At 46.3% G+C, this 26,311-nt stretch overlaps 1 protein-coding gene across 1 annotated transcript in view; it reads left to right on the plus strand.

Moving 5' to 3' along the window:
• NT5DC2 (5'-nucleotidase domain containing 2) overlaps positions 1-25,498 on the plus strand; it is a 30,830-nt gene extending 5,332 nt beyond the window's left edge. Inside the window, exons 2-14 of the mRNA XM_029996077.2 lie at positions 2,839-3,023; positions 3,826-3,900; positions 5,791-5,846; positions 8,207-8,300; positions 13,210-13,338; positions 16,636-16,696; positions 17,361-17,463; positions 17,986-18,087; positions 19,913-19,994; positions 23,648-23,734; positions 24,203-24,343; positions 24,575-24,639; positions 25,133-25,498. Of these exons, the coding sequence (XP_029851937.1) occupies positions 2,839-3,023; positions 3,826-3,900; positions 5,791-5,846; positions 8,207-8,300; positions 13,210-13,338; positions 16,636-16,696; positions 17,361-17,463; positions 17,986-18,087; positions 19,913-19,994; positions 23,648-23,734; positions 24,203-24,343; positions 24,575-24,639; positions 25,133-25,394 (1,442 nt within the window). The 3' untranslated portion in view covers positions 25,395-25,498. The remainder of the gene's footprint in view (positions 1-2,838; positions 3,024-3,825; positions 3,901-5,790; positions 5,847-8,206; positions 8,301-13,209; positions 13,339-16,635; positions 16,697-17,360; positions 17,464-17,985; positions 18,088-19,912; positions 19,995-23,647; positions 23,735-24,202; positions 24,344-24,574; positions 24,640-25,132) is intronic.
• Positions 25,499-26,311: the final 813 nt, after the last annotated feature.

Genomic DNA, 26,311 nt, shown 5'->3' on the forward strand with positions numbered 1-26,311 from the left:
CCAAACCATAAAAACAAACTTCTTGAAACCTGGCTCAGTAAGCCAGGCATGTTCGGCCTCTTGTATTGAAACTGATCTTGCGTGTGCTCCCAGCTTCTCTCTTCCCTGTGGTAGTTTGAACCTGCAGAGAGTCTGCATGAGCTTAAAGAGGAGATGGACACCTACCACTCTATTGAGGAGGATGCTGCAAATGGATATTTACACTGAGCCAAAAGTGTAGCATGAGTCTCTGGACTGAAACCCAGAGCTTTTTCCTTCTCTCTAGGAGATGAGTGACTTTAAACTACTATAAATTTAAGATGGAGGGTGATGGCGTGGAAAGAGCAAGCTGTCAGCAAGCTGCTGTGAGTTGCTTTGGTGACAGTGATGTGTGATAGGAAACACAGCAAGGAGATGTGTGGTGCTCCAGGAAGTGTGCATAGGGAATGTGGTATGTGTGAGGCAATGGTGATAAAGCATTTTGGCTAGAGTATGCATTTTTTTTTTTGCCTTTATGAGGTAAGAGAGAACACGCTGTGTAAGTTAGTGACAAAATGTCTGAGTGGGGTAAAATGATGTGGGCAGGAGGCTGTCAGAGTACAGCAGTGAGGCTTTGTATGTTTGAGGCTGGCAGGGAGGAGTATGATTTCATCCAGTGGGTCAAAATATACTTCATAAATTATACTGTGGCACAGTTACTGCTTATGCTCCTGATCACAGATAAGACTCGCTTCATGCACTTCCAAATCTCAGACTACGCTTTCCTTGTTACAAAATCGTATCGCGCCCTTAGCTTTTCCTGATTGTATTCTTGCAAAAGTTGTGGCTGGCATATGTTGCTGAATCTAGATGGGTCTCATGTCTTCTGTGAAAGGAAAGATGGGGTTCAGGCAATGGTATTTTGTGCTGCTTTCAGACTATCAAACTGTGTTGTCATAAAGCTGTTAGCAAATGGTGAATGATATTTGCACTGTGATGTGATTAGGGTTGTGTCATTTTCCTTGTGAGGAAGAAAAATAACACTAACACCCTGCACATCCCACTGTATGCTTAGAAAAAGATCTTCCTACAAGTTATCTGGAGGTGAGGACAGGAAGTGAAGCTCTGTTTGTTTATGGTGCAAAGAGCATTTATGATGGGAGGATGAAAGTTGTGATCATCTGAATCCTATTTACATTTCCCATCTTTTAAAATCCCAGTGGAAAGTACTCTGATTGCATCTGCTCTCTTCAGCCTCTTCCAGGAACTTTGCCACCAGCAGAGTCACTGAAAGAGAGCTCTTGTTCCTGCTGTGTAGTCAGTAAGTCAGCCTTCCTGCCTTAAAATACGGCTTTCTTTTCTAGTAATTCCTCTCTAGCTGATCTGGTGAATTGCATTTGAAGGCCAAAGGAAAGTGAGTTAGGAGAGAGGGATGGGTATGTTTTGTAATGCATCTCTCCCCTGAAAAATAAATATTATGATATATCTGAATCCTGTTTCTTTGGTCACCTCTTTGGATTAGCGCTCACAAATGTACCTTGGACTTTTACCTAAATTCTGTAATCATTCCAGACAAAGTCTTTATTGGGAATGGCTGGTATCTCTTTCTAATAATATTTTTTTTGTTCTAGATTCAGATGAAACTTGGTTTTATAGCAAGGAAGCACTAAAGAACCGGCACAGGTGTTCTTGCTAAAAGCCAAAAGTTAAGGTAGGAAGGGAAAAAAAATCCTACCCACTGATGCTGTGTAGGATCTGAAAAATGTCTGCACTTTTCCTATCATTCAAAGAGAAAATTACGCGTCTTTGAGGAGGGAGGAAATGTCTCCTTCCCCTCTCTGTCCTCCAGTGTGGATGTGACTAGGCAACCTACTACAGGGAACTATTTTTATTGCTCTTTCTCATCTTGCAATGGACAGCTCTCGTGGAGCGGGAAGCCTGGGGGGGGGTCTGTTCCTGTCTCTCCCATTGTGGTGCCGCTAAAACTCTCCCCACTCTAGACTAGCTCTGAAGAAGGATGTACAGGTAGTTCAGCTGCTAGGTCACTTAACCCCCATTTTCTCCATGGTCTGGGGAGCAAAGTGTTATTCATAAGCACTTTAAACAGTAACCCTGTTTTGAAGTGACAAACCACACACAAGGACCGAGCTGTTTCCACAGCTGTTCATCAGAGGAAAGCAGATAACTTGTTGCTATCAGCATTACATGCTCTAAGAGCGTAGCTTAGTGTGTTTTTCTTCACGTTTTGTTGGTGTTTGTACAAAACCTTGGTTTATCCTGCCCATTAATAATAATAATAATAAAAAAAAGCCCTAACGGTACCTGCAGAATTGCTCTGTGGAGTCTGGTTGCTTCTGTGAGAAACAAAAAATGCTAAAAGGCAAACCTCAAAATTTATAATTTGAAGTAATCTAGATTTCTCAGAGAGGAGAGTTAGTCTGTTTGTCTTGCTCAAGTTTTAAGTGAGGGGCACGTGTTTTTGTGGTCATACATTGCAGCTACGTTTCACATTGGCGAGCCTGCTGAAACTGCAGCTGCTGTGAGCTAGAAATTTGACACTTCAAAATCTCGGGTCTGCTTTGCTTCATGTAGGCCAGAGACCCGAGGACACTGATTGTTTCGTGGCTTCCTGACGCAAAAGGTCAGTCTTACTGTGAGAGTGGTTAGCACCATCACCAGACGCAGCCAGAGGTTTCACAGTGTGTTTTTTCACGGGGAGGATTATTTGAGTGAGTTAACAGCAGCAGGCTTCGACAGCAGCACTGTGCTCCTTTGCTGCTGCTGTGTGGTACTTGCAGCTGCTGTCAGGTCCGGAATGAAAAGTTGAAATTTCAGTGATCCTCGCAGTTTCTCTAACCTCTCCCCTTTCCCTTCTCTTAGATCTCCTTCCACCAGGAGTCTGCAATCTCCTCAACCCAGCCGCTATCTACGCTAACAATGAGATCAGCCTGGGCGATGTTGAGATATATGGCTTTGACTATGATTACACATTAGCACAGTATTCTAATTTACTACACTCTATGATTTTCAACACTGCCAGAGACATCCTAATAGAACAATTCAAGGTAATGATGTGCTAAGAATTTCCACTCAATTAAGCTTACTGCTGTCTTTGCGACGCCCCAGACGTGCTTGCAAAATGCCACACTGTGCGCATGTGTCAATTACTTGTTTTATTAAGACAAATTTCTTGTTTCACAATCTTTGATTGCAGAAAGTTTTGTCTGTACGTAGAATTAATTTCCTTTGAGACAATTTACCATGCTCTACATTCCTGAGGTTTTATAAATATGGAACAGGAACCTTAGTCTAGAAAGGTCTGGTCTGTTTTACATAACTATGGAAATAATGCCCACAGAATTGCTGGTTCGAGGTACACATGATGGATAAACATGAACCATGGGCCAACACTGAAGCCATACAGGACTTGACATGTGCAAGTCAATATGGATGACGCTGTATAGCATGTCCAATAACAGACACCCTGTTTGCAATAAGTGACTGGTGGTGCATTTTCTTCTTGTCATCTCTTTCTTTGTAGAGGGGCTCTGCAGTGTCATTGTTTTGCCAAATATATGCATTGAATGGAGCTTACTAGAAGTGTCCTCACTACCTGAGTGAACCTGTTACATTTTCACTAGTGTCCCTTACACGAGAGAAACTAGTTTTAGGGATCCTGTTCCTCTATATCTTTCTGTATTCATCCACTTTCTTTGTTGAAGGGGCAAAATGAAGTGCACATCTTCCTCGGTCAGTTTATGCCCGGGGTGAGACAACTAGTAGGACTAAGCCAGCTCAACAGGTGAAATAATTTTGTTGATAACCCAATGCTTATGCCTCTAACGATGTCACTGTTTGTCTTCCCAGTATCCAGAAGGGCTTGGGAAGTATGACTACATTCCAGGGTTTGCCATACGTGGACTTCACTATGATGTACAAAAGGTAAGCTGTACAAAGTTCAGTCTCCTGGGCTTTGTCTTCCATTATGTTATGTTTTTAGTGGAAATACTTTCTGTCATTGCTTGCAATAACATCAATCACCAAACTGTCAGTGAGTCTGGGTGGCTGTGTTTTTCATTGCTTAGGTTCTTCTTGCTTATAAACCTTGCAAGGGAAAGATGTCTTGTGTTTGCGTAACCTCTAGCAGAATGAGACATTCTAGCAAAGACCTCTGGTAAACAGCCTTGCCAATTTAAAAGTCATTTAATTCCACAAGCTAATTAATAGAAAGCTCAGCTTGTTTGTGTGATCATTTCTGTCTTTCAGGAAATTTAAACAACAAACCTCAATCCTGCATCTACAAGTACTTGCCAGGAGCAGAGGCTCTATGTCTCACTCTAATAATAAAAATGACTTGTCAGGAGAATGCTTTAGGAAGCCTTCCCCACCCCCCACCCCGAATAATAGGACTGCCTGGAAAAAGATCCAAGCTACTTGAGATGCATGCTTCTTAGCAAGCATTAGCTTTAACCCTTTTCAGTGCTTTGGACTGATTCCCTGAAAGCCTGTTGCCCAGTGATGTCATGCTGGCTGCTGCAGTCAGGTGGGAGCACAGCAGAGAAAGTTGCTTCGCTGTAGTAGCTTTTCTTATGTTGAGCTTTGAGCAAATTCAGGGAAGCAGGCACTACAGGCTGGAGTGTGTGTGCTGTTCTCCAGCAGTGGGGAAAAAAAAAAGAGAATGAAGAAAAAAAATACAGAGAGAGTTTTCCTGTGTCTTTTGTCCTAACTGCAGTGACAGCATGGCAGCAGACTGCTCATGCCTCTGACTTTACAAAGAAGTAGGTCTGTGAGAAACTGAAGTTTCTTTCTCTGTTCAAATCTCTGACTGATGTATCAGAGAAACACAGAGGCGACTGGCCTAGCCAGGCAAAACACTCTTTGAGTGAGTAGGAGGTGAGAACTCTGTTTTCTCAGGATCAGAGTTTGCAAAACACACGAAAAACTGGGTAGTGCCTGTCTAAGTAAATTGTTCAGCATATTTGCCTGCACTCCTTCCAAACTAGTGGGAGGTCTGCCCACGGTGTAACAAGCTGCACTGATATGGTATCGTGATAAAAGAAGGTGCCTGAAGGTTGTGAAGGCTCTGTGGAATCAATTACCTTGCACTGTGGTAGAAACAGGACAAATAGTTTGATGCTGTGTCCTTATTCAAGTTGCAGAGCAATGTGGGTTTAATGTAAGGCTGCTTTCTGTGCCCAGAGAACTTGTGTTACGCTTCAGAGTGATGGATGGAGGAGAAGGGATGACTCACAAATAGGGGAGTCTGATACAAAAAATGCAAAGAAAGCTCTAATGTTACCAGCCTGGTGTGCTTCCGAACATCTTTGCTTAAATGTCTATTGGGGAGGGGGAGAAGTGGTGGAGGGGAGAGCTCTTGTGTGAAGAAAATGCAGCTGCGCTCTAAACCAAAACTTGCCCACTTAGTTCTGCTTAAGATAAATGTGACAAGAAATAGATCTCTTGTGCACACAAAGCTCCTTTGGAATGTGTATGCTTTTGGAAGGGAGATAAGAAGAGACTGTCTGAGTCACAGAAACATTGTTCTCTGTTTTTCAACTGCATCCCTGTCCACAAACTTTGGAGTGTAATAGGCCGTGGTACTTCATCTCATAGAAAGATGGTCTTTTGCCAGAGAGTCCAATAAAAAGTCACAGTATGAGTAAGTGTGTGTAAAAGTGGCTGAAGAGTAAGTGCAGCTTAAAGTACATAGATGTGTGATGTTTATATTGAATTTTATTTTCTGAATGTCATTTGTGTGGAACTTGAAACTTAAATAAGATTTCAGTGTAAACCTACCCAATTCTAACAGTAAATATCTATCCCTTATTGCAGAGTCTTCTCATGAAGATCGATGCTTTCCATTATGTCCAGCTGGGGACGGCATATAGGTCTGTCAGTTCTGAAAATAATTTTCTAAATGCCTATATGTGCAAAGGTGGATTACTAAATCTGAGTGTCTGTTCATGGCATATGGGCTTTTTTTCTGAGCAGAGCACAGTCTCATCTGGCTTATCCTGTTTGCACTTGCTTCAAATGCTTACCTGGCATATAATTGCAGGAGTTATTTTTCTCAAGTATTTCAAGCCAAGTGTGGGTGGGAAGACCTGGAGCTTTTTGTAATGGTTAATAACACATCTGGTCACGTACTCTGCGTGATATCTGAGTTGCAGCTACAGCATGCCTGGGTTAATGTCTCTGAGCAAACATTGCAACTAGGAAAGGACTCCTCTGTATGTCATCCAGATATGTGCCTGTCTTCTCCAAGCAGGAGTGTATCCCAGCAGTAGTCTGCTGTGCCTTGTCACAAAGCTAAGAGGAGAGTGGTCTGGATGTGCAAATAAAATCTTAAAGCAGTGCAGACATGTCAATAAAGTAATGATGCATCAGAATCTGGGCTCAGTTTAAGGCCTAGGTTGTCCTGTTTTTCATTCTCTTCTGTTGCTCTCCAGGGAGAGCAGGGTGTGCTTTGGAAGAAGTGGCTGAAACAGTGCAGAGCAAACTTTTATCCAAAAAGTTGTGAGACTAGAGACTGGGAGAAAACCTTGCCACAAAGTGGAGTGGGGTTGGTGTGTAATAAGTAGTAATTCCTAGATATAGGTAGCAAAGCTCCTGTAAATCTGTGTTGTATTTCCTGAGCATGGAAGCCAATGTTGGTTTTTTTTCTTGAACTCTGCCCTTTTGCTGTTAAGCTTCAGTTACAGTAAACACTCTAAGAATATTAAGAAGGGAGTTTCATAATCAGAGAGAACTGGCTTCTTTGAGTGCTAGCTTTTTGGGGGGAGGGTGCAGGAAGAGGGGCTTAGTGCTGCCCTGTATTTCACTTCAGCTTCATGAAGAGATTTTTAGTGAAAACACATTTAAACGTTTTTTTCCCTAGTGTCCTTTTGTAGCTATCCTTCTTGGAGTGTCCTTTTCCTAAACTGTCCTTTGCTTTTGAGCAGAACTGAGGCAACTTTTAACTTCTCAGAGGCTGTTCAGACTATTTTTCCTATTCAGACTGAATAGGAAAGGAGAAAGGTGTCCTGGTTTCGGTTGGGATAGAGTTAATTTTCTTCTTAGTAGCTAGTACAGTGTGTTTTGGATTTAGTGTGAGAATAATGTTGATAACACACTGATGTTTTAATTGTTGCTAAGTAGTATTTATCCTAAGTTAAGGGTTTTCAGTTTCCCATGCTCTGCCAGCAAGCAGGTGTACAAGAAGCTGGGAGGGAGCATGGCCAGGACAGCTGACCCGAACTAGCCAAAGGGATATTCCATACCATAGGACATAGTGCTCAATATATAAACTGGGGGAAGTTGGCCAGGAGGGGCGGGTCACTGCTAGGGCATTGGTCAGCAAGTGGTGAGCAATTGCACTGCGCATTACTTTCTTTTCTTGGGTTTTATTTTTTAAATTATATTCCTTTTTATTATTGTTGTTGTTGTTATTATATTTTTATTATTATATTTTCATTATTATATTTTATTCTACTTTAGTTATTATATCGTTCTTATCTCAACCCACGAGTTACTTTTTTTTTTTTCGATTCTCCTCCCTATCCCACTGGGAGTGGGGGGAATGAGTGAGCAGCAGCCTAGTTGCTGTCTGGGCTTAAACCACGACAAAAGAGAAAGTTCCTGAGTGCTTGATTAAACAGCCATCAAAAATTGTGCGAGAGGCAAAACCTGCAGCGCTCAGACAACCTGATGTTCATGAATGGTACAGCTCATAGCCATACCTGTGATTACAGTGTTTTGGGGAAAACCAGCAATATCTGTTCAATGGTCTTAGCAAAGAACTTGTTTTGCTTAGGAAAACTGAATAGGAAGGAAATGTCACTTTCAGAAAGCTGTTTTCCTACACCTTTGCATTTAATGGTGATACACCTTGTGGAAGCAACCTCTCCAAAACTACAGTTACCCAGTGCTGCCAAAGTCAGGTCATGGGGCCGATTTGGTGGGGCAGTCCTGTCAGCAGATTGATAGCATACAGAGGGAGGCCTCTGTCTGAACTCTGTTGGAATGTGGATAAAGCCCCTCAATTAACTTGAAGGAGTAAACAAGGTATCTGAAAAATGTCTCGGGAAAGATCTTATGTGAATCTTAAGAAACCATGGAGCTGTCAGGCTCTCTGGCTCTCTTGTGTGCAAGAGAAATGTGTGAGTTTTAGAAAGGAGGCTGTTTGTCCTATCTTCTCTTTCTCTGCAGTTTGTAGCTCTGTGCAGCCTGGTGATTATTGACAAAACTATTTCTGTTGTTTCATGTCTAGAGGGCTCAAACCAGTGCCTGATGAAGAGGTAATCGAACTCTACGGTGGTACGCAGCACATCCCGCTGTACCAGATGAGTGACTTCTATGGCAAGGTATTGTAAGTCCTTTACTGCTATGATGCATCAGCTCTTTTAACAGCTAGGGAAACAGTGAAATATATGAGCATGTAAATGACTCCAGCCTCTCTTGGACTCCAAAAGGCTCAGTCCCTAGTGAGCTGCAGTGTGTGTTTTTGTTCTAGTGGGAATTTGCCCCAGAGGTTATTTAGCAGTTTAGCATGTGAAAGCCATCTGGGAAGCTTTCCTAAACATCAGGGCTATTGGCCTAGTGCTGAATGGTTCGAGACTGATAGGGAGATGTTCCTTGCTTGTTCCTTGGCCAAATCTAGCTCCCAAACTACCAGGGCAGCCTGCAATGATGGTGTTTGCCGTGAGTTATGTGGAAGGGGGTATGTGTGTGTAGCAGCAGGGTGCTTGTAATGCCTTTCTCTTTTTGGTTTTGGGTAGGGTTTTTTTCCTTCATGAAAGGGATCCCCCTTACCCACCTCTTCAGACCTACTCAGTGGATATTATTCATAGGGCTGGCATCCATGAGTGCTGGGGGGTGTTTTTTAGGCAGGAAAAGCTTACAGTCACAGTAAAGGACTGAAATTCTATCCATAGGAGCTGTAGGAATCCTTTGGTTGCCTGAACTAGAGGAATTTAGGAGATATTTTTCTTCATTAAGTGCCTAGTGTGGTGCAGTGGGCAAGCGGGGCCATTCACATCCCTTTCCCCCCAGAACTGCTTAGTTTCTTGCCTTTTGTCAGTTCGGTAGCCTTAGGGGAAGCTGGAAGGAGAAGGCTAGGCTTTCTCCGGTAATACCCCTTTCAGTCTGCTGTGTGAAGTCTCTAGCAAGGTCACTTTTTGTTTTCTTTCTCTCTCTTGGGAACGATTAATCTGCGTGGTTACTTTCTGGATACATATATACTCTGTTTATAGCTCAGTGTTGTTTCCAGCTTTGAAATAGGATGTTGCTGTTTCAAATTTGTTATCTGCCTGTAAACTTCACTCGATTAGCCTCCCTCTGTGTAACTCTCCTCACTCTTGACAAACTTGAGATGATTTAACCTTTCTTTTTAAATAATTGTAAACATAAAATCTGCTTCAAGTTGCGGCCTTTTGTAGCACCAGGTGCTCATGCCAAGGTGCCTTTCTGTGCTGCTTTGTGCATACCAGGTGTTCCCTTCTTTCCTAATAGTTTAGTACTGAAAAATTTGGTATAACATTTAGCCACAGAAGTAGGAATAGCAGCTTATTCTTTGCAGAGAGGTGAATCTCTTTTCCTCATAATGTAATGGACTCCATAAACTAATGGGTGGATCCCAAAGAGAACAAAAGTATATACAACTAATGGCATTTGCATCCAGCAACATCTGCTCAACCTGTGCCACTAACACCTTAGTGGGAAAGCATCTGGGTTATGATGACTGCTAGTGTGAGCAAGTGCAGTGCAACTGGTGTGGAGTGAGACTGTAGCAGGCATCTCTGACCTTGTCCTCTTTAGTCTGCCACACTGATGTTGCTACCTGTATGGGTAACAGGAAGGTCTGCCAGGTCAGTGATTCTAGGCAGCAAGACATAAGAGAAGTGGGACTGATGTAGCTGAAGTGTGTAAATATTCTTCCTTAAGGATTTTCTTGATCCTCTGTTGGCAGGAATGTGTGGACAGCTACCAGCATCCCAGCACCTGCAGTAAGTAGGCACAGATCTTGCCCAGGGTTAGACAATGCAACTAGTGTGGCTTTCGCTGGCAGGACTTGTGCTGCCCTGTAATGAAGGTGGGGAACTTATGGGTGTTGTGGAAAAAGCATATGTAGCGCTCTTTCTAAAACTACGGTCCAGTTTTCATCCTGACTTGTGTCAATATGTCTGCTGTAAGGAAGTTGAGGCCACTAAATGGAGGAGGGGAGGCTGGACTTGCTTTGTAGAATGATGGCAATAAGGCAAAAAAACTAAATCAGAGTTGACTACCTACAAGGCAAGTCTTTGCTGTTAATATTGAACATTTAACTGTCTCCTCTGTGCTTAAGCTCTTGGTGGGACAGATCATTGCTCTGCTGCGCTCTGCTAAATCCCATACCTAGTGATTTCAGTAGGAACTGCCTGTCTGTGTCCCTCTTGCTTCTTTCCCAGAATCCCTGAACAGGAAAAAAGGTAGGGGCTGTTTTCAGGAAATTTTGGTTTTGCTAGTGGGAGAAATGTTCACACACATCAAAATGGACAAAAGTCTGTTGAAAGGATTCAGCAAGTATTGCTAAGCAGCACCACCATGTGCAATATGTGGCCCAAACCAGAGGGTGTTCTTCGTGTTCTCTTCTGCTGTAGGTCAAGTTGTCCTGTGCTGGATGGATGGATGAATAGAAATTTTATAACCTTCAGCACACCCACATAGGTCTCAATTGTGGCATTTTTGGTAACAGACCTCAGACAAAATGCTGGTTGTTATTCCTTTGCCCTTTTGCATCTTTTCTTGAGCCCAATTTGTGTTGTCCTGATATTGCCTTCAGATAGTGCTACAAACAGAGTGCTGGTCTCTTGTTCTACCCTTACAAGACCAGACTAAATGGGAGATGTTACTGTTGTTACATCCTGATGTGACAGTGGCACATGTTTGTCATTAGGCAGCATGTGCCCTCTGTCAGCTTCCACCATGTGTACCTTCTGTGATCTTTTGGATACTGCTTTCATGTCTGTCTTTCACATAGCTATAATAAGTTCTTTCTGATGTGGACCAGTATTATCCTAGAGAGTTGCAACTCTGTGGCTATCAGTCATGGATTTCTCAAAGCTCACATGCACAGGCATTGTGACTGGATTGCCAGGGCACCTCTGGTGACTGGGTTTATTGAGAGGTCTATGCACTTCCCAAACTGCTTTTCATATAGAAGACCTTGTGTGGTGGGTTGACCCTGGCTGAGCGCCAGGTGCCCACCAAAGCTGTTCTGTCACTCCCCCCACCTCAGCTGGACAGGGGAGAGAAAGTATAACAAAGGGCTCGTGGGTCGAGATAAGGACAGGGAGAGATCACTCAACCAATTACTGTCACGGGCAAAACACACTCAACTTGGGAAAAATTAACTTAATTTATTGCCAATCAACCAGAGTAGGGTAATGAGAAATAAAACCAAATCTCAAAACACCTTCCCGCCACCCCTCCCTTCTTCCCGGGCACAACTTCACTCCCGGATTCTCTACCTACCCCCACCAGTGGCGCAGGGGGATGGGCAATGGGGTTACAGTCAGTTCATCACACGTTATCTCTGCCGCTTCATCCTCCTCAGGGGCAGGACTCCTCACACTTCCCCTGCTCCAGCGTGGGGTCCCTCCCACGGCAGACAGTCCTCCACGAACTTCTCCAATGTGGGTCCTTCCCACGGGCTGCAGTTCTTCATGAACTGCTCCAGCGTGGGTCCCTTCCATGGCGTGCAGTCCTTCAGGAGCACACTGCTCCAGCGTGGGTCCCCCACGGGGTCACAAGTCCTGCCAGAAAACCTGCTCCAACGTGGGCTCCTCTCTCTACAGATCCGCAGGTCCTGCCAGGAGCCTGCTCCAGCGCGGGCTTCCCATGGGGTCACAGCCTCCTTCGGGCATCCCCCTGTTCCAGAGTGGGGTCCTCCCCGGGCTGCAGGTGGAGATCTGCTCCCCCGTGGACCTCCCTGGGCTGCAGGAGGACAGCCTGCCTCACCATGGTCTTCCCACGGGCTGCAGGGGAATCTCTGCTCTGGCGCCTGGAGCACCTCCTCCCCCTCCTTCTGCACTGACCTTGGTGTCTGCAGGGCTGTTTCTCTTACATGTTCTCACTCCTCCCTCCGGCTGCCATTTCTGTGTCCCGCAATTTTTTTCCCTTCTTAAAAATGTTATCCCAGAGGCGCTACCACTATCGCTGATGGGCTTGGCCTTGGCTGGCGGTGGGTCCGTCTCAGAGCCGGCTGGTGTTGGCTCTGTCGGACATTGGGGAAGCTTCCAGCAGCTTCTCACTGAAGCCACCCCTGTAACCGCCACCCCCCCCCCCCCCCCCCGCCAAAACGTTGCCACACAAACCCAATACACCTTAGTAACTGTCCCCTTGGCTGATCTGGCACTTCAGCGATGAAAGATGAAAAAATTGATTCCAGTTTCAGCTTACCAGCGAGACTCACCAGTCCTCTGCACAGGTGGTACATACTGAATAAACAAGCTTTATTTTACTGGAAGGCCTCTCTGGAGCCAAAGTTGGCTGTTGACTTGCTGATAGATTTGTGATTGATAGGCAATAAAAATAGCAAATGTATGGGAGAGCTGCAACCTTGCCTAACGCAAAGTGAGTTACTCCTTGGTCAGGATTTAATTGTCCGTATCCACTTGACTTGCTGGGTGGGCTGAAGTTCTTCTTTGTGCCCACTCCAGGTTTTCCATAGTGACTCAAGGGCAGACAGGCATTGACAAACTGCTTGTTGGAGTGATACTTGCATTGCTGTGTGAAACCTCACTGGAGTGGTTAGAGCAGCTTTGGTGCCCATGTGTCCAGTGTCACAGCCTGGTTTAGATGAGCAACGGGGCACCTCCAGCAAGGGCCATAGCTGCTTCTGTAGCAGAGCATTGTCTGTTGGCACCTGTGGGAAAGCCAAGAGGCCAGGTGGGAAGCAGAGGGCAAGGGGTTGAAATAAAAGTTAATGTCTAGGACTGACTCCTCGCTTCCTCCACCTTCACCCCATGGTGTTAATGATTCTGGGTTTGTTCAATGATTTCTGTGAAGGAGAAACCTCTCTCTTGTCAAGTGTTAATGCATTAGGTTAGTGTTTTTGTTGAGAAGAGAGGGCTACTTGCTGAGTGTTTTTCTTTTTTTAGCCTGGAATGTCTTCCAGATGGTACTGAATGATATGAGTTTGTTTGTTGGCTTTGCTTTTTTTTTTTTTTTTTTAAGTATTTTTTTTAAAGTATTTTTTGTTTAATGTGTCTCCTTCATTTTTTTGCTTTCCAGGGTCCATCACTTAAGCAGTTTATGGACATTTTTTCTCTTCCTGAAATGACACTGCTCTCTTCAGTCATTGATTACTTCATAACTCATGGCATTGAGTTTGACCAGGTGCATCTTTACAAGGATATATCTGTAAGTAAAATGTCGACTGTCGCATAGCTCATACTACATGAGAATTGTGAGCTCTTTGGCTTGTGAGCACTGGTGATTTCTGCAGCACCCAAACCTAAGGAGCTATTACTGAGTAGCCTAATATGACAGCGTTGTTGCCCCTTTAGGTTAAAGCATTACCAGGGAATATTCAAAGTTGTGTTTTCAGAACATGTTAGGTTTCTGTCTGTAGTACAGAATTGGTGTTGCTGTACATTTTCTTGCAGGAGTGCCTAGGCTGCTTAGGTTGAAGGTCCTTCAGTGGGAAATACGTCACAAAGCTTGTGTAAATGTTTTCTGGTTCTGCAGACTTTTAAGCTCTATGTTTTCATGTTAATATCTCATTTTTCAAAGAGGCTTGGTCTGACCATGTACCAAACAGTTTGGTTTATACAGCGATTGTTGTGAAACACCTGCCCTTGCCTGCTCTGAGAATCCACCCCTTGCCTTTGCAGCTACAGAGTAGTCTGATCCTTTGGGATGTTTTCCAGTGGGTGACTGTAGCTTTCAAGAGCCGGTTACTCCAAGGTGCCAGCTGTGCCTTCCAGCTTCACTCCTGGCATTTGAAAGGGCTGCGTGGGATTATCAGCATTGTTTGGGGGTACTGTTTGACTTCTTAGTTAATGCTGTAGGCAAGATGTAATTGCTTGAGATTGCTGCCCTGGGTGACTTCTGTTGACAGATGATGCATCTTCCTTGGTAGCCAAGTCTTATCGCATGCCTTTTTCCATGGAAAGGGGTTTTTGATTCGTACCTTGTGGGAATCTTATGCTCATCCACTGGTAGAAGCCCATACTGAACATACGTATGTTCAGTCTTCTTGTGAGGGAAATGGAGCTCCACATCTGTGCTGCTTCTTTTGTGATAAGGATCCACCTTGTCAGCTTTGCTGCAGCCAAGGATTACAGCTTACGTTCTGACCTTCTGCTACTGCTTGATAAGAGCATGTCAGCCAGTTTCCCACAAGAGCTTAACATGTTTCTAGGGTGTTAGTTATTGTAGTTGTTTTCGCTCTTGGGGTGGGGAAAATGGGGAGAGGGGATACAGCTGACTCCTGAGGCCTTTTGTCAAGAGTGTCTTCTGAACCTTCTTTTGAGGTCAAAATGGATGTGTTCCTAATTGAAATCTTGAGCGTGGGTGGGTGGTTGCCACAGCCTAATACATACTCAATACAGGGAAAATGGTATGCTCAAGGCCCAAAACTACTGAGTGCTAATCCTGGCATTTGTCTTTGCATCCTTTGCTGAGGGATGTGGTCATTCCTGAGAAGTCACTGAGGTAGGCAGAGAAGAGAGCTACAACAGAAAATCTGTGCCAGTGCCTGAAATCTATACTGAAAAGTTGGGGGATGTCCTGTGCTCTCACCAGAAGAGTTCTTGCTTTTTCTGTACAATGAGGATCCACAAACATTTTTGCAAAGCTTATCCCTTTGCAGTACCCAAGTGCAAGTGCAAAGAAATTGTTTGCGGACATGAGCAAAGAGATCCTTTTGGGCCTATGCAGACATGTGTCCGAGAGGACTTGCATAGCCCCAACCATTATTACAACACAGGCTGACAGTGGGTTAAGACCTGTCTAAACCTGACACTCTTCTGTAATTCTTAGTGGTAATCCTAATTGCATCGCTGTGTGTTTGGGAGCAGGTTGAGTGCTAGAGACACTGCACTGAGTCAAAAGGGCAGACTCTAAAGCAATGGTAAAGGTTGAAGCTGACATGTAAACCAAGTAGTTCAGTCACGCCAGTTTTGTCGCTTTGTATTTGAGAGTAAGAATGTACAGTTTACCCTGCTTTTCTTTGGACGAGTTTGTGAGCCCTGTTTGTCACCTCCCCAGGCTACCAAGATTTTACCTGCAGGAACCTTATAGTTCTTCCCCTTTCTTTTTTGTTGTTTTTTTTTTTTTCTTTTGTTTTTTGGGGGGGCAGGAGTTTAGAGAAGGAGCACACTGTAATCTCTTTGTCCTGCAAAGGTAGTTTTTACACAAATCCAAGTGTTGCTTGCTTTTAGTGCCAGTGCTGGTCAAGAGAAAGTTGTTATCTTGCTAGCGCTCTTGCTTTTTTTTCAGTTTCTTTCCAATAAGGCACTCTCTTGGTGAATGAGATGTGACCTCTGCCTTTTTACCATTCAAATCTACATGGTGGAAGGAGACTCCTAAAACTCTGTTTTGAAGAGGTAACGCCTCCTCCTTCATTGTACCCCATCTGAGTTGTAAATTCTGGTTCTCTCCCAGCTTTGAAGGAAATAATTTTTGGGGTGACGAGCAGGTTTCACTAGCACTGCTGTAAGACCAAGTGACTCTGTGGCATCGTGTGCAAGTGTCACTGGAGCAATGTCAGTGGTGAGTGTGGGAATCCAGTCTGAAAGGGCAACTCCCAAAGGAGCACACGTAGTGTAACAGGGATTTAAGGGTCCTGGGGAAAGGCAGCATTTGTTTGCCTGTCTGAATTGTCAGGGATGAAAATGGTACCGTTAAAACAAGCATTTGCATGTGCAAACACTGCAAAATATGTTGATGCTCTTGAAATGGTTTTGTGTATCTGATGTATCTCATTGGATAGAGACTTGGGAAGAATCTCAGTTGGGTGTGTCCAAAAATGTGTTGCATCTTGGCCTCTGGCCTGGAAAATAGAGGATATTTGGATGCCCTTGACAATACCTGTTTTAACTTGCCTCCCGCCTGAAAAGTGAGCAGCTCTGTTTTGGCAAAAAACGCTCACCCTCCTAGTGGAAGCTTCTGCTCTGCCTGTGCCCACTGGCCCTCCTTGGCTTGTGGGGAGTGTTTTGGAGTTACAGATGCTCACCTCTGCTGCTGTTTGCCTTGGCCACACTCCCATTGTTTGGGTCACATTTCGCAGAGCTTCCACAGGCATAGGGAGGAAGAAAAGCCAGCCAGTGTCTGGGCCAGTACAGTTTTGGGGCAGTAAATGGTTTTGGAGTTGCAGAGTCTTGATTGCCTTGGTACCAGTGTGTTAGCATGTGCGTTAACATGTGCTGGTTTCCAGGAGCAGGAAGGAAGTTGTGCTCTCATGGATGGGTTTTGAGGTTTCTCCCCTTGTACTGCATCAGCTGAGCTAGCCACTGTGTTCTTCTTTTTGGCATGTTGGTGAGCCTCGCTCTACAAGGTCTTCTGCTTAGCATTAATGTAGCTTTTGTTCATTCAGCAAGAAGAGGGGATGTGTCATCACTCTATTGGTCCTCAGTAGTGGCATAAGGTTTGCATGCTGGGAAACAGGAATGCCATATGTAAAACTGATACTTTTTTCCCTGCCCTTTTCTTTAGGATGCTATTAGAGATGTACATGTGAAAGGAGTGATGTACAAATGGATTGAAAAAGATCTGGGTGAGTTTAAACAGAGCTCTGGTGCCAAATCCATTTTGATGTGTCTCGTCCTATGTGGCGTTCTTTGTGAGATGACTGTGTAGGCCCTACACACAGTCACAGGAGTCAGGGGGATGCAGAACTTAATGAAATACTTGATTGTGGCATGCCTAAAGGCAGCTGAGGGGTAGAGTAGCATTAAGAACTGAGCGGTATTTAGGGTCAGATGGAAGATCTGTTTTAATGGAGGAAACAGCTACCTCATTGCTTGTGTTTCTGTTTTCTTCAGCTTGTAAGCGAGGGATGGTGGTCCTTGGCATGATGTGAACATGCAAAGGCACCATCTGGGAAGGCTTCCTGGTCACTCAGGGGAAAGCAAGCTCCTGGTAGCAGCATGGCCTGGAGTGGCTGTGCCTGTCCCATGTCACAGTATGGTATCAACGTTTTTTGCCAGCCTTTTCAGTTCCTCAGTCTTTCTCTTCCCTCTAGATGGGATTGATGAGGATGAGGAAGGCCATTCTGTCACCATGGTGGTTCACTACCCGCCTGTCTGGGGTGGATCTAACTCAGGCCTTTTGCATCCCTGGTGGTATAGGGGCTAGGTTTGTTTCTGTTTTTAAAGAAATGTGGTTGTGACTTATGCCAAAATTTTTTGATTGATGATGTCTGTTTTATTCTGATATAGAACAGTATATTCTGCATGGGGATGAAATCTATGCTGTGCTAAACCGACTGGTGAACCACAAGAAGAAACTCTTCCTTATTACAAACAGTCCCTTTAGCTTTGTGTGAGTACTGTTATTGCACATTGATGGGTCACCACAGTGCAGCAAGAGCTGTGCAGTGCAGTCTCTCCTGTGAGCATCTGAAAGTTGTATGCTAGAGGTTTTTATGGCAATAGTCATGAGAGTGCTGTCTGGGAACCGGTTGTGGTGAATGTTGCACCCCACAGCGCTCTCTACATCGACTCTCACTTTTTGAAGAAGGTAGAAGGCTGTGGCTGGCCCCAATGTTACAGAACTGCCACTTTGGATTACCTCTAGCAGTTTTTTCTGCATCACAGACTTCTTTGGACTTCCCATGTTACAGGAGAAAGGGTGGGACAGCTTAAAATGGTTAAAGTGCTACATCAGTACTCCATGCAATGAAACAGCCTGGGGAGGGGGGGGGGGGGGGGCGTGTCACAAATCTCTAAGCTTTCTTCTCTGTTACTGAAATGAGAGTAAATTTAGGACAGACTGTTGTAAAGATGCAGTGTTGGGTGAAAAGGAGTACTGGATCTGTTAACTTTTCTGTTCCTTTGCCCTTAGGGATAAAGGAATGAAACACATGGTTGGCAAGAACTGGCGGGACTTATTCGACATGGTCATTGTGCAAGCTGACAAGCCCAACTTCTTCACGGATCGGCGGAAGTACGTGTCCTGGGGCAATACTGCATTGCTGCATGTAGGCCTGAGGTTTTGGGCCCCCTTCCCTGGAGTAAACGGCTCCTTTTACCTTCCAAAAAAGTAATGGTTTTCTAAGCATAATCTAGGTCCAGTAGGCATCCAGCCTTCCACTGTCCTTTCAGATACTCTCTGAGGAGGTGAAAACTGACCAGTCTGGGAATAAGTGGATAGACTAGGTAGTGCCAAGCAGAAAGCGTGTTTCTAAAATTGGCTGTCTTAAGTGTCATCAGTTTTGTCATGGTCTGGGCTTAACTTAGATTTTTAGGGGTAACAATGTACTTAAAAGTTCAGAAAGGAAAGAGGAGTGGAGTGGCCTGTATGAAAGCTGGCCATTTCTTGGCTCTAGGTCTTGAGAGTGTGCCAAAATCTTTCCTTTTCCTGTTCCCCACAGCAAATATCTGTGTGGTTTGGGTTTTTGTTTTGTTTTGTTGTTTTTTGGTTGTTGTTGTTTTTAGTTACTGGATACATGCTGTTTGGTAATTGGCAGCTTTGGGAGCCTTTGTACGTGGCAGCTGGGTTTTGTGGTCAGTTAGGAGCTGCCAAGGGACTAGCTGATAGACAAGCTGCTGTCCTCGCTTTGTTCTTTGGATTATTTGCTTTGGGAACTTGCGTCTGCTTTGTTGCCTCAACTTATGACTGACCAGGAATTAGTGCTCTTGAGGGAGAGGTCTATTTTTTCCTCTTTATGTATTTTCTTCCCCCATTTCCCAGGCCACTAGCATAAACAGGAGTAAACCTACGAAATGGCTTTATAAGCTGTGCTGACCTGGTAAAGGTTTTCTTCATGGGATGTAGGTGAAGTGTCTTACAAATGCAGCCTGGAGCTATGACGATCTGGCCCTCTAGGATATAAAACCTTATGGCTGCATGGTGCCTAATGTCCACTCATGTAGTGGGCCAGTGGAATGACATGGCACATACATCCAAGGTAAGGGAAACCTCCTGATGTTGAGCTGTAGTGAATTGTGGAGTGTTTTATCTGAGGGAAAATGCAGGTGTGCACTGGAGATCACTTGTGGCTGAGAAGCCACTTGCCTGGGTAGGACGTAGAGTTCGTGGTGGGAGGCTGGATTCCTTCTGCCCTATGGCAGCTCAGGATCATACAATACTTCTGGATGAGATTGTGCTCTGCTTGCAGCAGGAGCAGCTTCATACCAAGGCTTTGATCCTGGAGCTCACAGTTTGGAACTTCTACCCCAAGAGTGAGCAATGTTCCCCTCGAGCATGAATGTTAATGGCGGTCAAGTAACTTAAGCATTGTTTTGCTTCTTCTGTCCAAGTGGAAGGTAACCAGGCAAGCCCTTGGGAACAACAGGAGCCAGCTCCTGTCAGCTGCCGAGATCAGCACGGAGGCTGATTTCCATCCACCCTGCAGACTGCTTTATCCTATTAAAACATTCCATGGTCTCTGGGCTGGGGCATAGCCAGACTGGAACAGGACACAAAGTGTTTCATGGCAAAGCCTTCTTGGTCTTAGCATTTCAGAGGGAGTCTTTATTGTTATTATTTTTTTCCTCTTCTCTGTATCTGAAAAGCAAGAAGAGTTGTTAGGGATATTGGCATGAAATGGTTACAGTCAATGGAAGCATTTTGAAAAGATATTTCCCTCTCGCACTTTCTCTTCCCCTGAGAAAATAGTGCAGAATGCCCAGAAGGTCGCTTCTCACGTAGAGATTTTATTATGTGTTGTTACATAGGTAAACAAGTTTTCCAATTCAGATGTTGTGGTTGCTGGGTAACAATCGCCAAAAATCAAAAGAAGTTGACATCTGCCCCTTTTTTTTTCCAGACCTTTTCGAAAATTGGATGATAAAGGCTCACTGCAGTGGGACAAAATAAACCAGCTGGAGAAAGGAAAGATCTACAAAGAGGTAAAGTGAATGGGTGCATAAGGGGTATGAAGCAAGAGGCTGAAATGGTGGGGACTTATAAGACAGCTGCAGTTTTGGAAGTCACTGGAAAAGCCTGGAAGTCACTGGAAAACAGGAAAATCTGCTTTGTCAGGATAGGGGAAAATGATGGGTTCTTCTGTAGGTCATTTGTGGCTGTTTGATGTTTGAAAAGTGAAAAATGGAAGTCCTTGTAAAGAGCACCTGTGATACTTAGAGGGCATTTGTAAGAAGACATGCTCTAGGCTCTGTGTGCTGCGCTGGTTGGTGGTAGCAAGAGATGCCCTCTGTCCACATGCAGAGAGCCCTTGCTGGCCCGGTAGGACACTGTCCCCCTGAATGCTTTCAGCATGTCTCTTGGCATGCTGTGGAGCAACAGCCTTGTGATTTGCATGCCTCTGAAAAGTCTTTCAGCTTCCGCTGGGATGTAAGCATTAGAATAAAGGGTCTTTTTCTATATTGGAAAGCCCTGCCAAGGCTTGTGTTGTCTGTCAGCGTGTGATAAACCAGCCTCTGAGAATGGTGATAAATGCTTCGTGCCAGGTGTAGAAAAGGCTGCTTTCCTGGCAATCACAGCTTTTTACAGTTGCAGGAGGCAGAGCTGAAATAAAGTATAACAGAGCTGCCTGGCAGGAAAACTTTTTGTCTGCAGCTCTGAAACAGTCTTCTACCCAGCTCCATGTAGGTCATGCTGCAGAAAGGTGTGTAACAGGAGTGATGTATTCCACCCAGCTCAGCTGGGCTTGCCATTAGAGATGGACGCACAACAGGGACAAGGAGGGAAAAGGCAAAGCAGGCCTAGTTAACTTAGGGTGTTGGGTGCTTGCCTTTCTGCCCAGGAGGACCTGTGCTGAGTTATCTCTTCCAGGCTGAGTTTTTCCCTGCTGCTGCCCTGTTTGTGTGAGAAGGGGTAGCAGGGAAACATCCTCTGCATGTGTGGCAGAGGTCAGTGAATGCCCCCTGCCCCGGTATACAATGAAACCTTCACCCTAAGAGCTCTGTTCTGACATTGTCCAGTGTGGCCGATGATAGTGCAATTTTCCCTTGGCTCTTCTGATGACCTGGTCCTGAAACTCTTGTTCTGGAGGGGCTCCCAAGAGTGTGGTAGTTCAGGGTAAGAAGGCAGAGTGCTCTGCAATCTGATGTGTAGGCAAAGATCTTCCACACCTCACTCCAAATTGTCTTCCATAAGGTTGGAAAAGGTGGACTTGTGGAGGAGGGAATAGAGAAACAAGGGTGATCAGATAGGGTACAAAGCCTGGCTCCCATCCCTCTACCCTTCCTGAAGGACGAGCATGTCTGAAGGATGGGCTGTTACTCTGGTGAGCTTGCTGCCTTGGGGTGTTCTTGCAGCTGGTCTGTCCCCTGAGAACAAGTTGCCTCTGGCTTTAGGACGGTTTGTTCTTGGTTATGTGAGCTGTCCAATCCCACAGGAAGAAACTGTTAGTGAGATCGCAGTCAATTAGCTGGGACCTGACCTGTGGTAGAAAAGTAGGTCATGTCCCTAAGTAGTGCCGTTGGGAAGTCTCTGGCCTGTCTGGTGGGTCTGTCAAAGTGCTCGGCTAGCATCCCATCCTCTGCCAAGAGCTTGGAGCTGGGAACATACAAGTAGAGCTCGTACAAAGTCTCTCTCACACGGGCAAACTCTCCCAGTGGGTTAGCAGCTCCCTTAGGAGAAAAGATGCACCTCAGCCATGGGGTTTATTGCTGAATTAAATCCTGCTCTTGACCACCTACATCTTGTGGCGACATGTTGCTCACCCAAGTGAATGAGGAAGGGAAAAGATGAGGGAAGAAGGAGGGATGGGTAGGATTTTGGGCTCCTCTCCAGTTCTCCCCCACCACGATGTTCATCCGACTGCATCAAGGTTGTTGCCTAACTGTGGTTCTTGGGATGTGAAAGAGTGTGTATCCTGGTTGTAGTCCACCCTGTCCCCAGCATTTCTGGTTTCTTGGAGTGCCACAATATGCTTTTTTCTGCCAAGTGTTAGTGACCATGGGCCTTGCTGTGCTGGTGATGTTGCTAGAGGCCTCTGAGCTGCCTTGTTCCTCTCCCCTGAAGCACAGCTGTATGGTGGTTGTGCTGTGGGCATCTCATACGAATGGGACCTCAGGGCTTGGTGTTTTGCACTGGGGACTGGGAAGGTCAAGTGATGGCCTTCTAGTCCCTCCTTTCTGATTGACGTATGTACTCCCATCCCTCCCCTAGTCTGTGATCTCAGGAGGGGAGGAGGACAGCCAGCTCCTGGAGGTCATTTAACAGGTCTGTGGCTCAGTGGAGGTCCAAGAGAAGGTCTCCTGGTTGTCAGGCCCACTACTGTTTGAGGTGACCGGAGCACAGCAAAAGGACCATCCTCCTCCCAAGGCTGGGGTCCATTTCCCTGCTCTGCCAGTGGCCTTGTGAGCAACTCTCAAGAGAGCAGCAGCAATGTTGTGTCCAAGAAATGCAGAGGCCTGCCTGGCCCTGTGTTTCCGTGCTGCTAAGGGAAGTCTGCACAGCTCCAGTGGTGCTGCAGCAACAGGAGGCCCAGCACGCTGGTTCTGGGCACCCTTTGCAGTCCATATAGTGTGTTGTCAGCAGCCAAATGCAGGGCTGCAGGCTGTTGTGGGAGCTGGCTTATATTTGGGGGTTTTCTGTCCGGGCCAGTGCTGTTGGGTAGGCATGCTAGTTCTTTCCTGGCACTGGAGACTGGCTGGGGAGATTGCTGCCAAGTGGCTCGCAGGTTTGCATTGGCTGCTTGTGCTGACACAGTCTAGTCTGCTGGTGCTGGTGGGGCCTTTTCCTTTCCTAGTGGGTTTTGTTTCCATTGTGACTCATGTGGAAAACTTGCGTGGAAATGGAAGGGGGGTCCCTGAAGTCTCCTCTGTGTGCAGACGGATGTTTGGAAAGCCTTGAAAGCTGCTCTGTGCAGTGTCTTAGCTGGTGCTTTGGGGTTTGGTTTGTTTTACTTAGCTGTGAATCTGCCCAAGCTGCCTGGCTTTTTGGCTGGGTTAAGCAATTCCTGTGAACGCGTGGGTGGTGTTAATCTTTTGGGTTGGGATGGTTGTCAGTGATGTGAGAACAGCCTCAAGTGCTCCTGACTCCAACAGCCTTGCATGATAGCACTCACTTCACCCCTGATGCACTCGGTGAGGTGAAATCATTATCACCTGAGCCCAACAACTTCTAATCCCAGAACACCTGGGGTTCTTTCTGTCCATCGCTCAAGCTTTTCTAATAATTTAGGTGTCTTTCACTTTTGGCCTCTAAACTGCCTCCTTTTGTTGCCTTTTTAGTCCGTGTAGTCCTCTTGGCTTGCGGTGCTCTAGAGCGCAGAACTTGCCCTGAATTGCCTATTGGGTTTGGAAGAGTTTCCACCTTTTTCTGTAGCCTAAGAAAAGCTGCGGCATGTACAGGAGGGTTGTCACATGGGAAGAAAGTGAAATAAGGTGGGGAAGGACGGAAACCTCTGGGTTTGGATGGTGGGGGAGCAAGCAGGTTGAAATCTCATGAGAGTGCTCACATCTGCATGCAGTAAGGTGGGACGTCCAGTTGCATTGACAGCGCTGTTGGGGTGGCTGCCCGGTACCATGCAGTGAGGATGGAGGCATTTGGCCTGTAACCACGTTTCTCTCTGTGCTCCTTTTATTTGCAGGGTAACCTCTTTGATTTTCTGAGGCTGACAGGCTGGCGTGGGTCCAAAGTGCTCTACTTTGGTGACCATCTGTACAGCGACCTTGCGGTAAGTGAAAAGGTCTCTACTCTCCAGTGAGGTGGGAGCAGGTCTGCGTGACTCTTGTGGTTGCAGATGTGTTGGCGTATAAGGCAGGGCCCTGCTCCGAGTGCTCAGGTCTCCAGTATGCTGTACTGGGTGCTCTGCAGGCTGCAGCTTTTGGGGCACACATAGGACGCATAAGCATCCCCACTTTGCTGTCACGCAGAATCAAGCAGTGGAAAAAGGGCTCCCAAAGTACTTTCTGCAGGTAAAGAACATCTGCTGGTCTGTGAACTTGAGAGCAGTTTGTGTGACTGACTCCAACGTTCGCCACAGCTGGTGGCCGGGAGATGGGTGTTACCATGGCATGGGCCATGGATGCCTGTCCCCTGAGAATCTATAATGGGAACAGACCATTCTTCTAGGAAACAGGGTTGTGTTTTGCTTTCCATCTTTATGTTGAATTCTTGGTTGTTTTTCTACCCCGACCTCTAGGACCTCATGCTGCGTCATGGCTGGAGGACTGGAGCCATTGTTCCTGAACTGGAGACGGAGATTCGGATCATAAACACAGAGCAGTACATGCACTCCCTGACCTGGCAGCAGGCTCTGACGGGACTGCTGGAGAGAATGCAGGTAAACAGCTCCTGTCTGAGAGGGGCAGGTAATATGTTGCCTTCTGAGTCTGCGTTTTGGGCTTAGCATGGGAATCGGGGGATGTACCATCTTGCCTGTGTTCTCAAAAATATCTCATCCTCTTGGTGCAGCAGACTTGTGGGTTTGTGAGTTACGGTGGAAACTGGGGGGAGCTGAGGTGTAGCCTACAGGATTGATGCAACGTGGTGCTTTCTGCTGTTGTCTTTGCAGATGTATCAAGATGCGGAGTCGAAGCAAGTGTTGCTGGAGTGGATGAAGGAACGTCAAGAGATCAGGTAAGTAAGTGCTGTGCCCCTCGTTCATGAGGTCTCTCAGGCCAGCACTGGTCTGTTTTGTAACCTGATGTGGGGACAGTGGTGCTGCAGCTGTTGGGCTGTGGTCCTCCCTGGTGTCCCATGTCTGGGCGGGATGCAGCAGTGCAGCCCTGCAGCTTGGGAGGTTGGACAGGTTTGAAGGCAGGGTGGAAAAGGGGATCTGGTGTCACCCTGTGCTGGTGGGGGGTTGATGGGCCGCCTGCTACTGCAGGTCCTGGCACTGCGGGTGGGTCCCTGCCTGTAACAGGTATGGTAACAAGGAAGAGTAAAAGTGTGGTGAATATTCGTCACAGTCTCACTGTACGGAGGCTGGTCTGCATTGCAGCCTGAGTGGGAAGGTACTTGGGGTGATCCCTAAATGTGTTCTGGGAGTGGGGTGGCCCAGAGCTAAGGGATTGGAGGAGGAACCTGGGACCCTGGCCTCTTATCTAGAGCACCATCTCTTTCCTCTCAGGTCACTGACGAAGAACCTGTTCAACCCCCAGTTTGGAAGCATCTTCCGCACCTTCCACAACCCCACGTACTTCTCTCGACGGCTGGTGCGATTCTCTGATATTTACATGGCATCCATCAGCTGCCTGCTGAACTATGATGTGAATTTCACCTTCTACCCCCGGCGCACCCCTCTGCAGCATGAGGCTCCGCTCTGGATGGATCAGCTCTGCACAGGCTGCATGAAAACCCCCTTCCTGGAGGAGATGGTGCATATTCGGTGAAGGGCCAGGTACTCCGGGCAACAGCACACTGCGAGTCTGTACGTGGGGCCGGGCTGCTCGGCCAGCAGCACCTCTGTCTACCACTAAAGGGCGTTTGACACTTACGTATGTGTGTAGATGGTGTGTTTATTTTTTCCCTTCACTGGCTCCATCCCTTTCCCTGAGGTGCGTTGCAGGCTGGACAGAGGATGGGTGCTTGTTCTGGGCCATAAGTAAGTGAGCCGCAGGGAGTCCTCTACAGGAGTAGGTGAGAAGGAGAGCTAGTGCTGGTTGCTCTGTGCCAGAAAAGTGGCTCAGAAATGGACTCCTGAGTCTCGGGTGCTTGGTGAGCACAACGCAGACTCCCACATGAGGTATTACAAGGTGTGTCAGGGCTGTAGCTTCCCCTGATATCCTTGGGTATTATGGCGTGAGTGATTCTGCAGGTAGACAGTGAGGGGACAGGGTTGCCAACGGGGCAGCCAGTGAAGCACATCAGTGAATGCATCACAGATGACAAAGCATCATCAGCAGTGTTACCTACCCAGAATGGTACCAGCAGCCCTGAGCCCCATCCTGCTCCTCACCAGACTGGTCTGTCCAGCTGGTGACTCTTGTAGGTAACTGTTAGTTAAATGTGCAGGACGTGCAAGTCCTGTGAGAGCTGGGTGGCAGTAGGTCAGAAGGCCTAAAACCAAGTGTTTAGTGACACGCCTTTTTTTTGAGTGAGCTTAGTGCCATCCGCTGTCAGTATTTTTTGGCTTTGGTACCATGTAACATCGCTATTTTGGCCATTGATGTGGTATGGTCTGTTGTGACTTGCGCAGGGACGTGCAGGGTTGTCAGCAGAGGTCCACCTGTGTTTGCTGAGATGTGGCCGAAGGTGTATGGAGGGGCTGGTGAGGATGCCCTGGGGCCACGTGAGCTTGAAGTGCTGC

Source organism: Aquila chrysaetos, chromosome 20 (assembly GCF_900496995.4).
Source record: "Aquila chrysaetos chrysaetos chromosome 20, bAquChr1.4, whole genome shotgun sequence".
Taxonomy (NCBI): Eukaryota; Metazoa; Chordata; class Aves; order Accipitriformes; family Accipitridae; genus Aquila; species Aquila chrysaetos.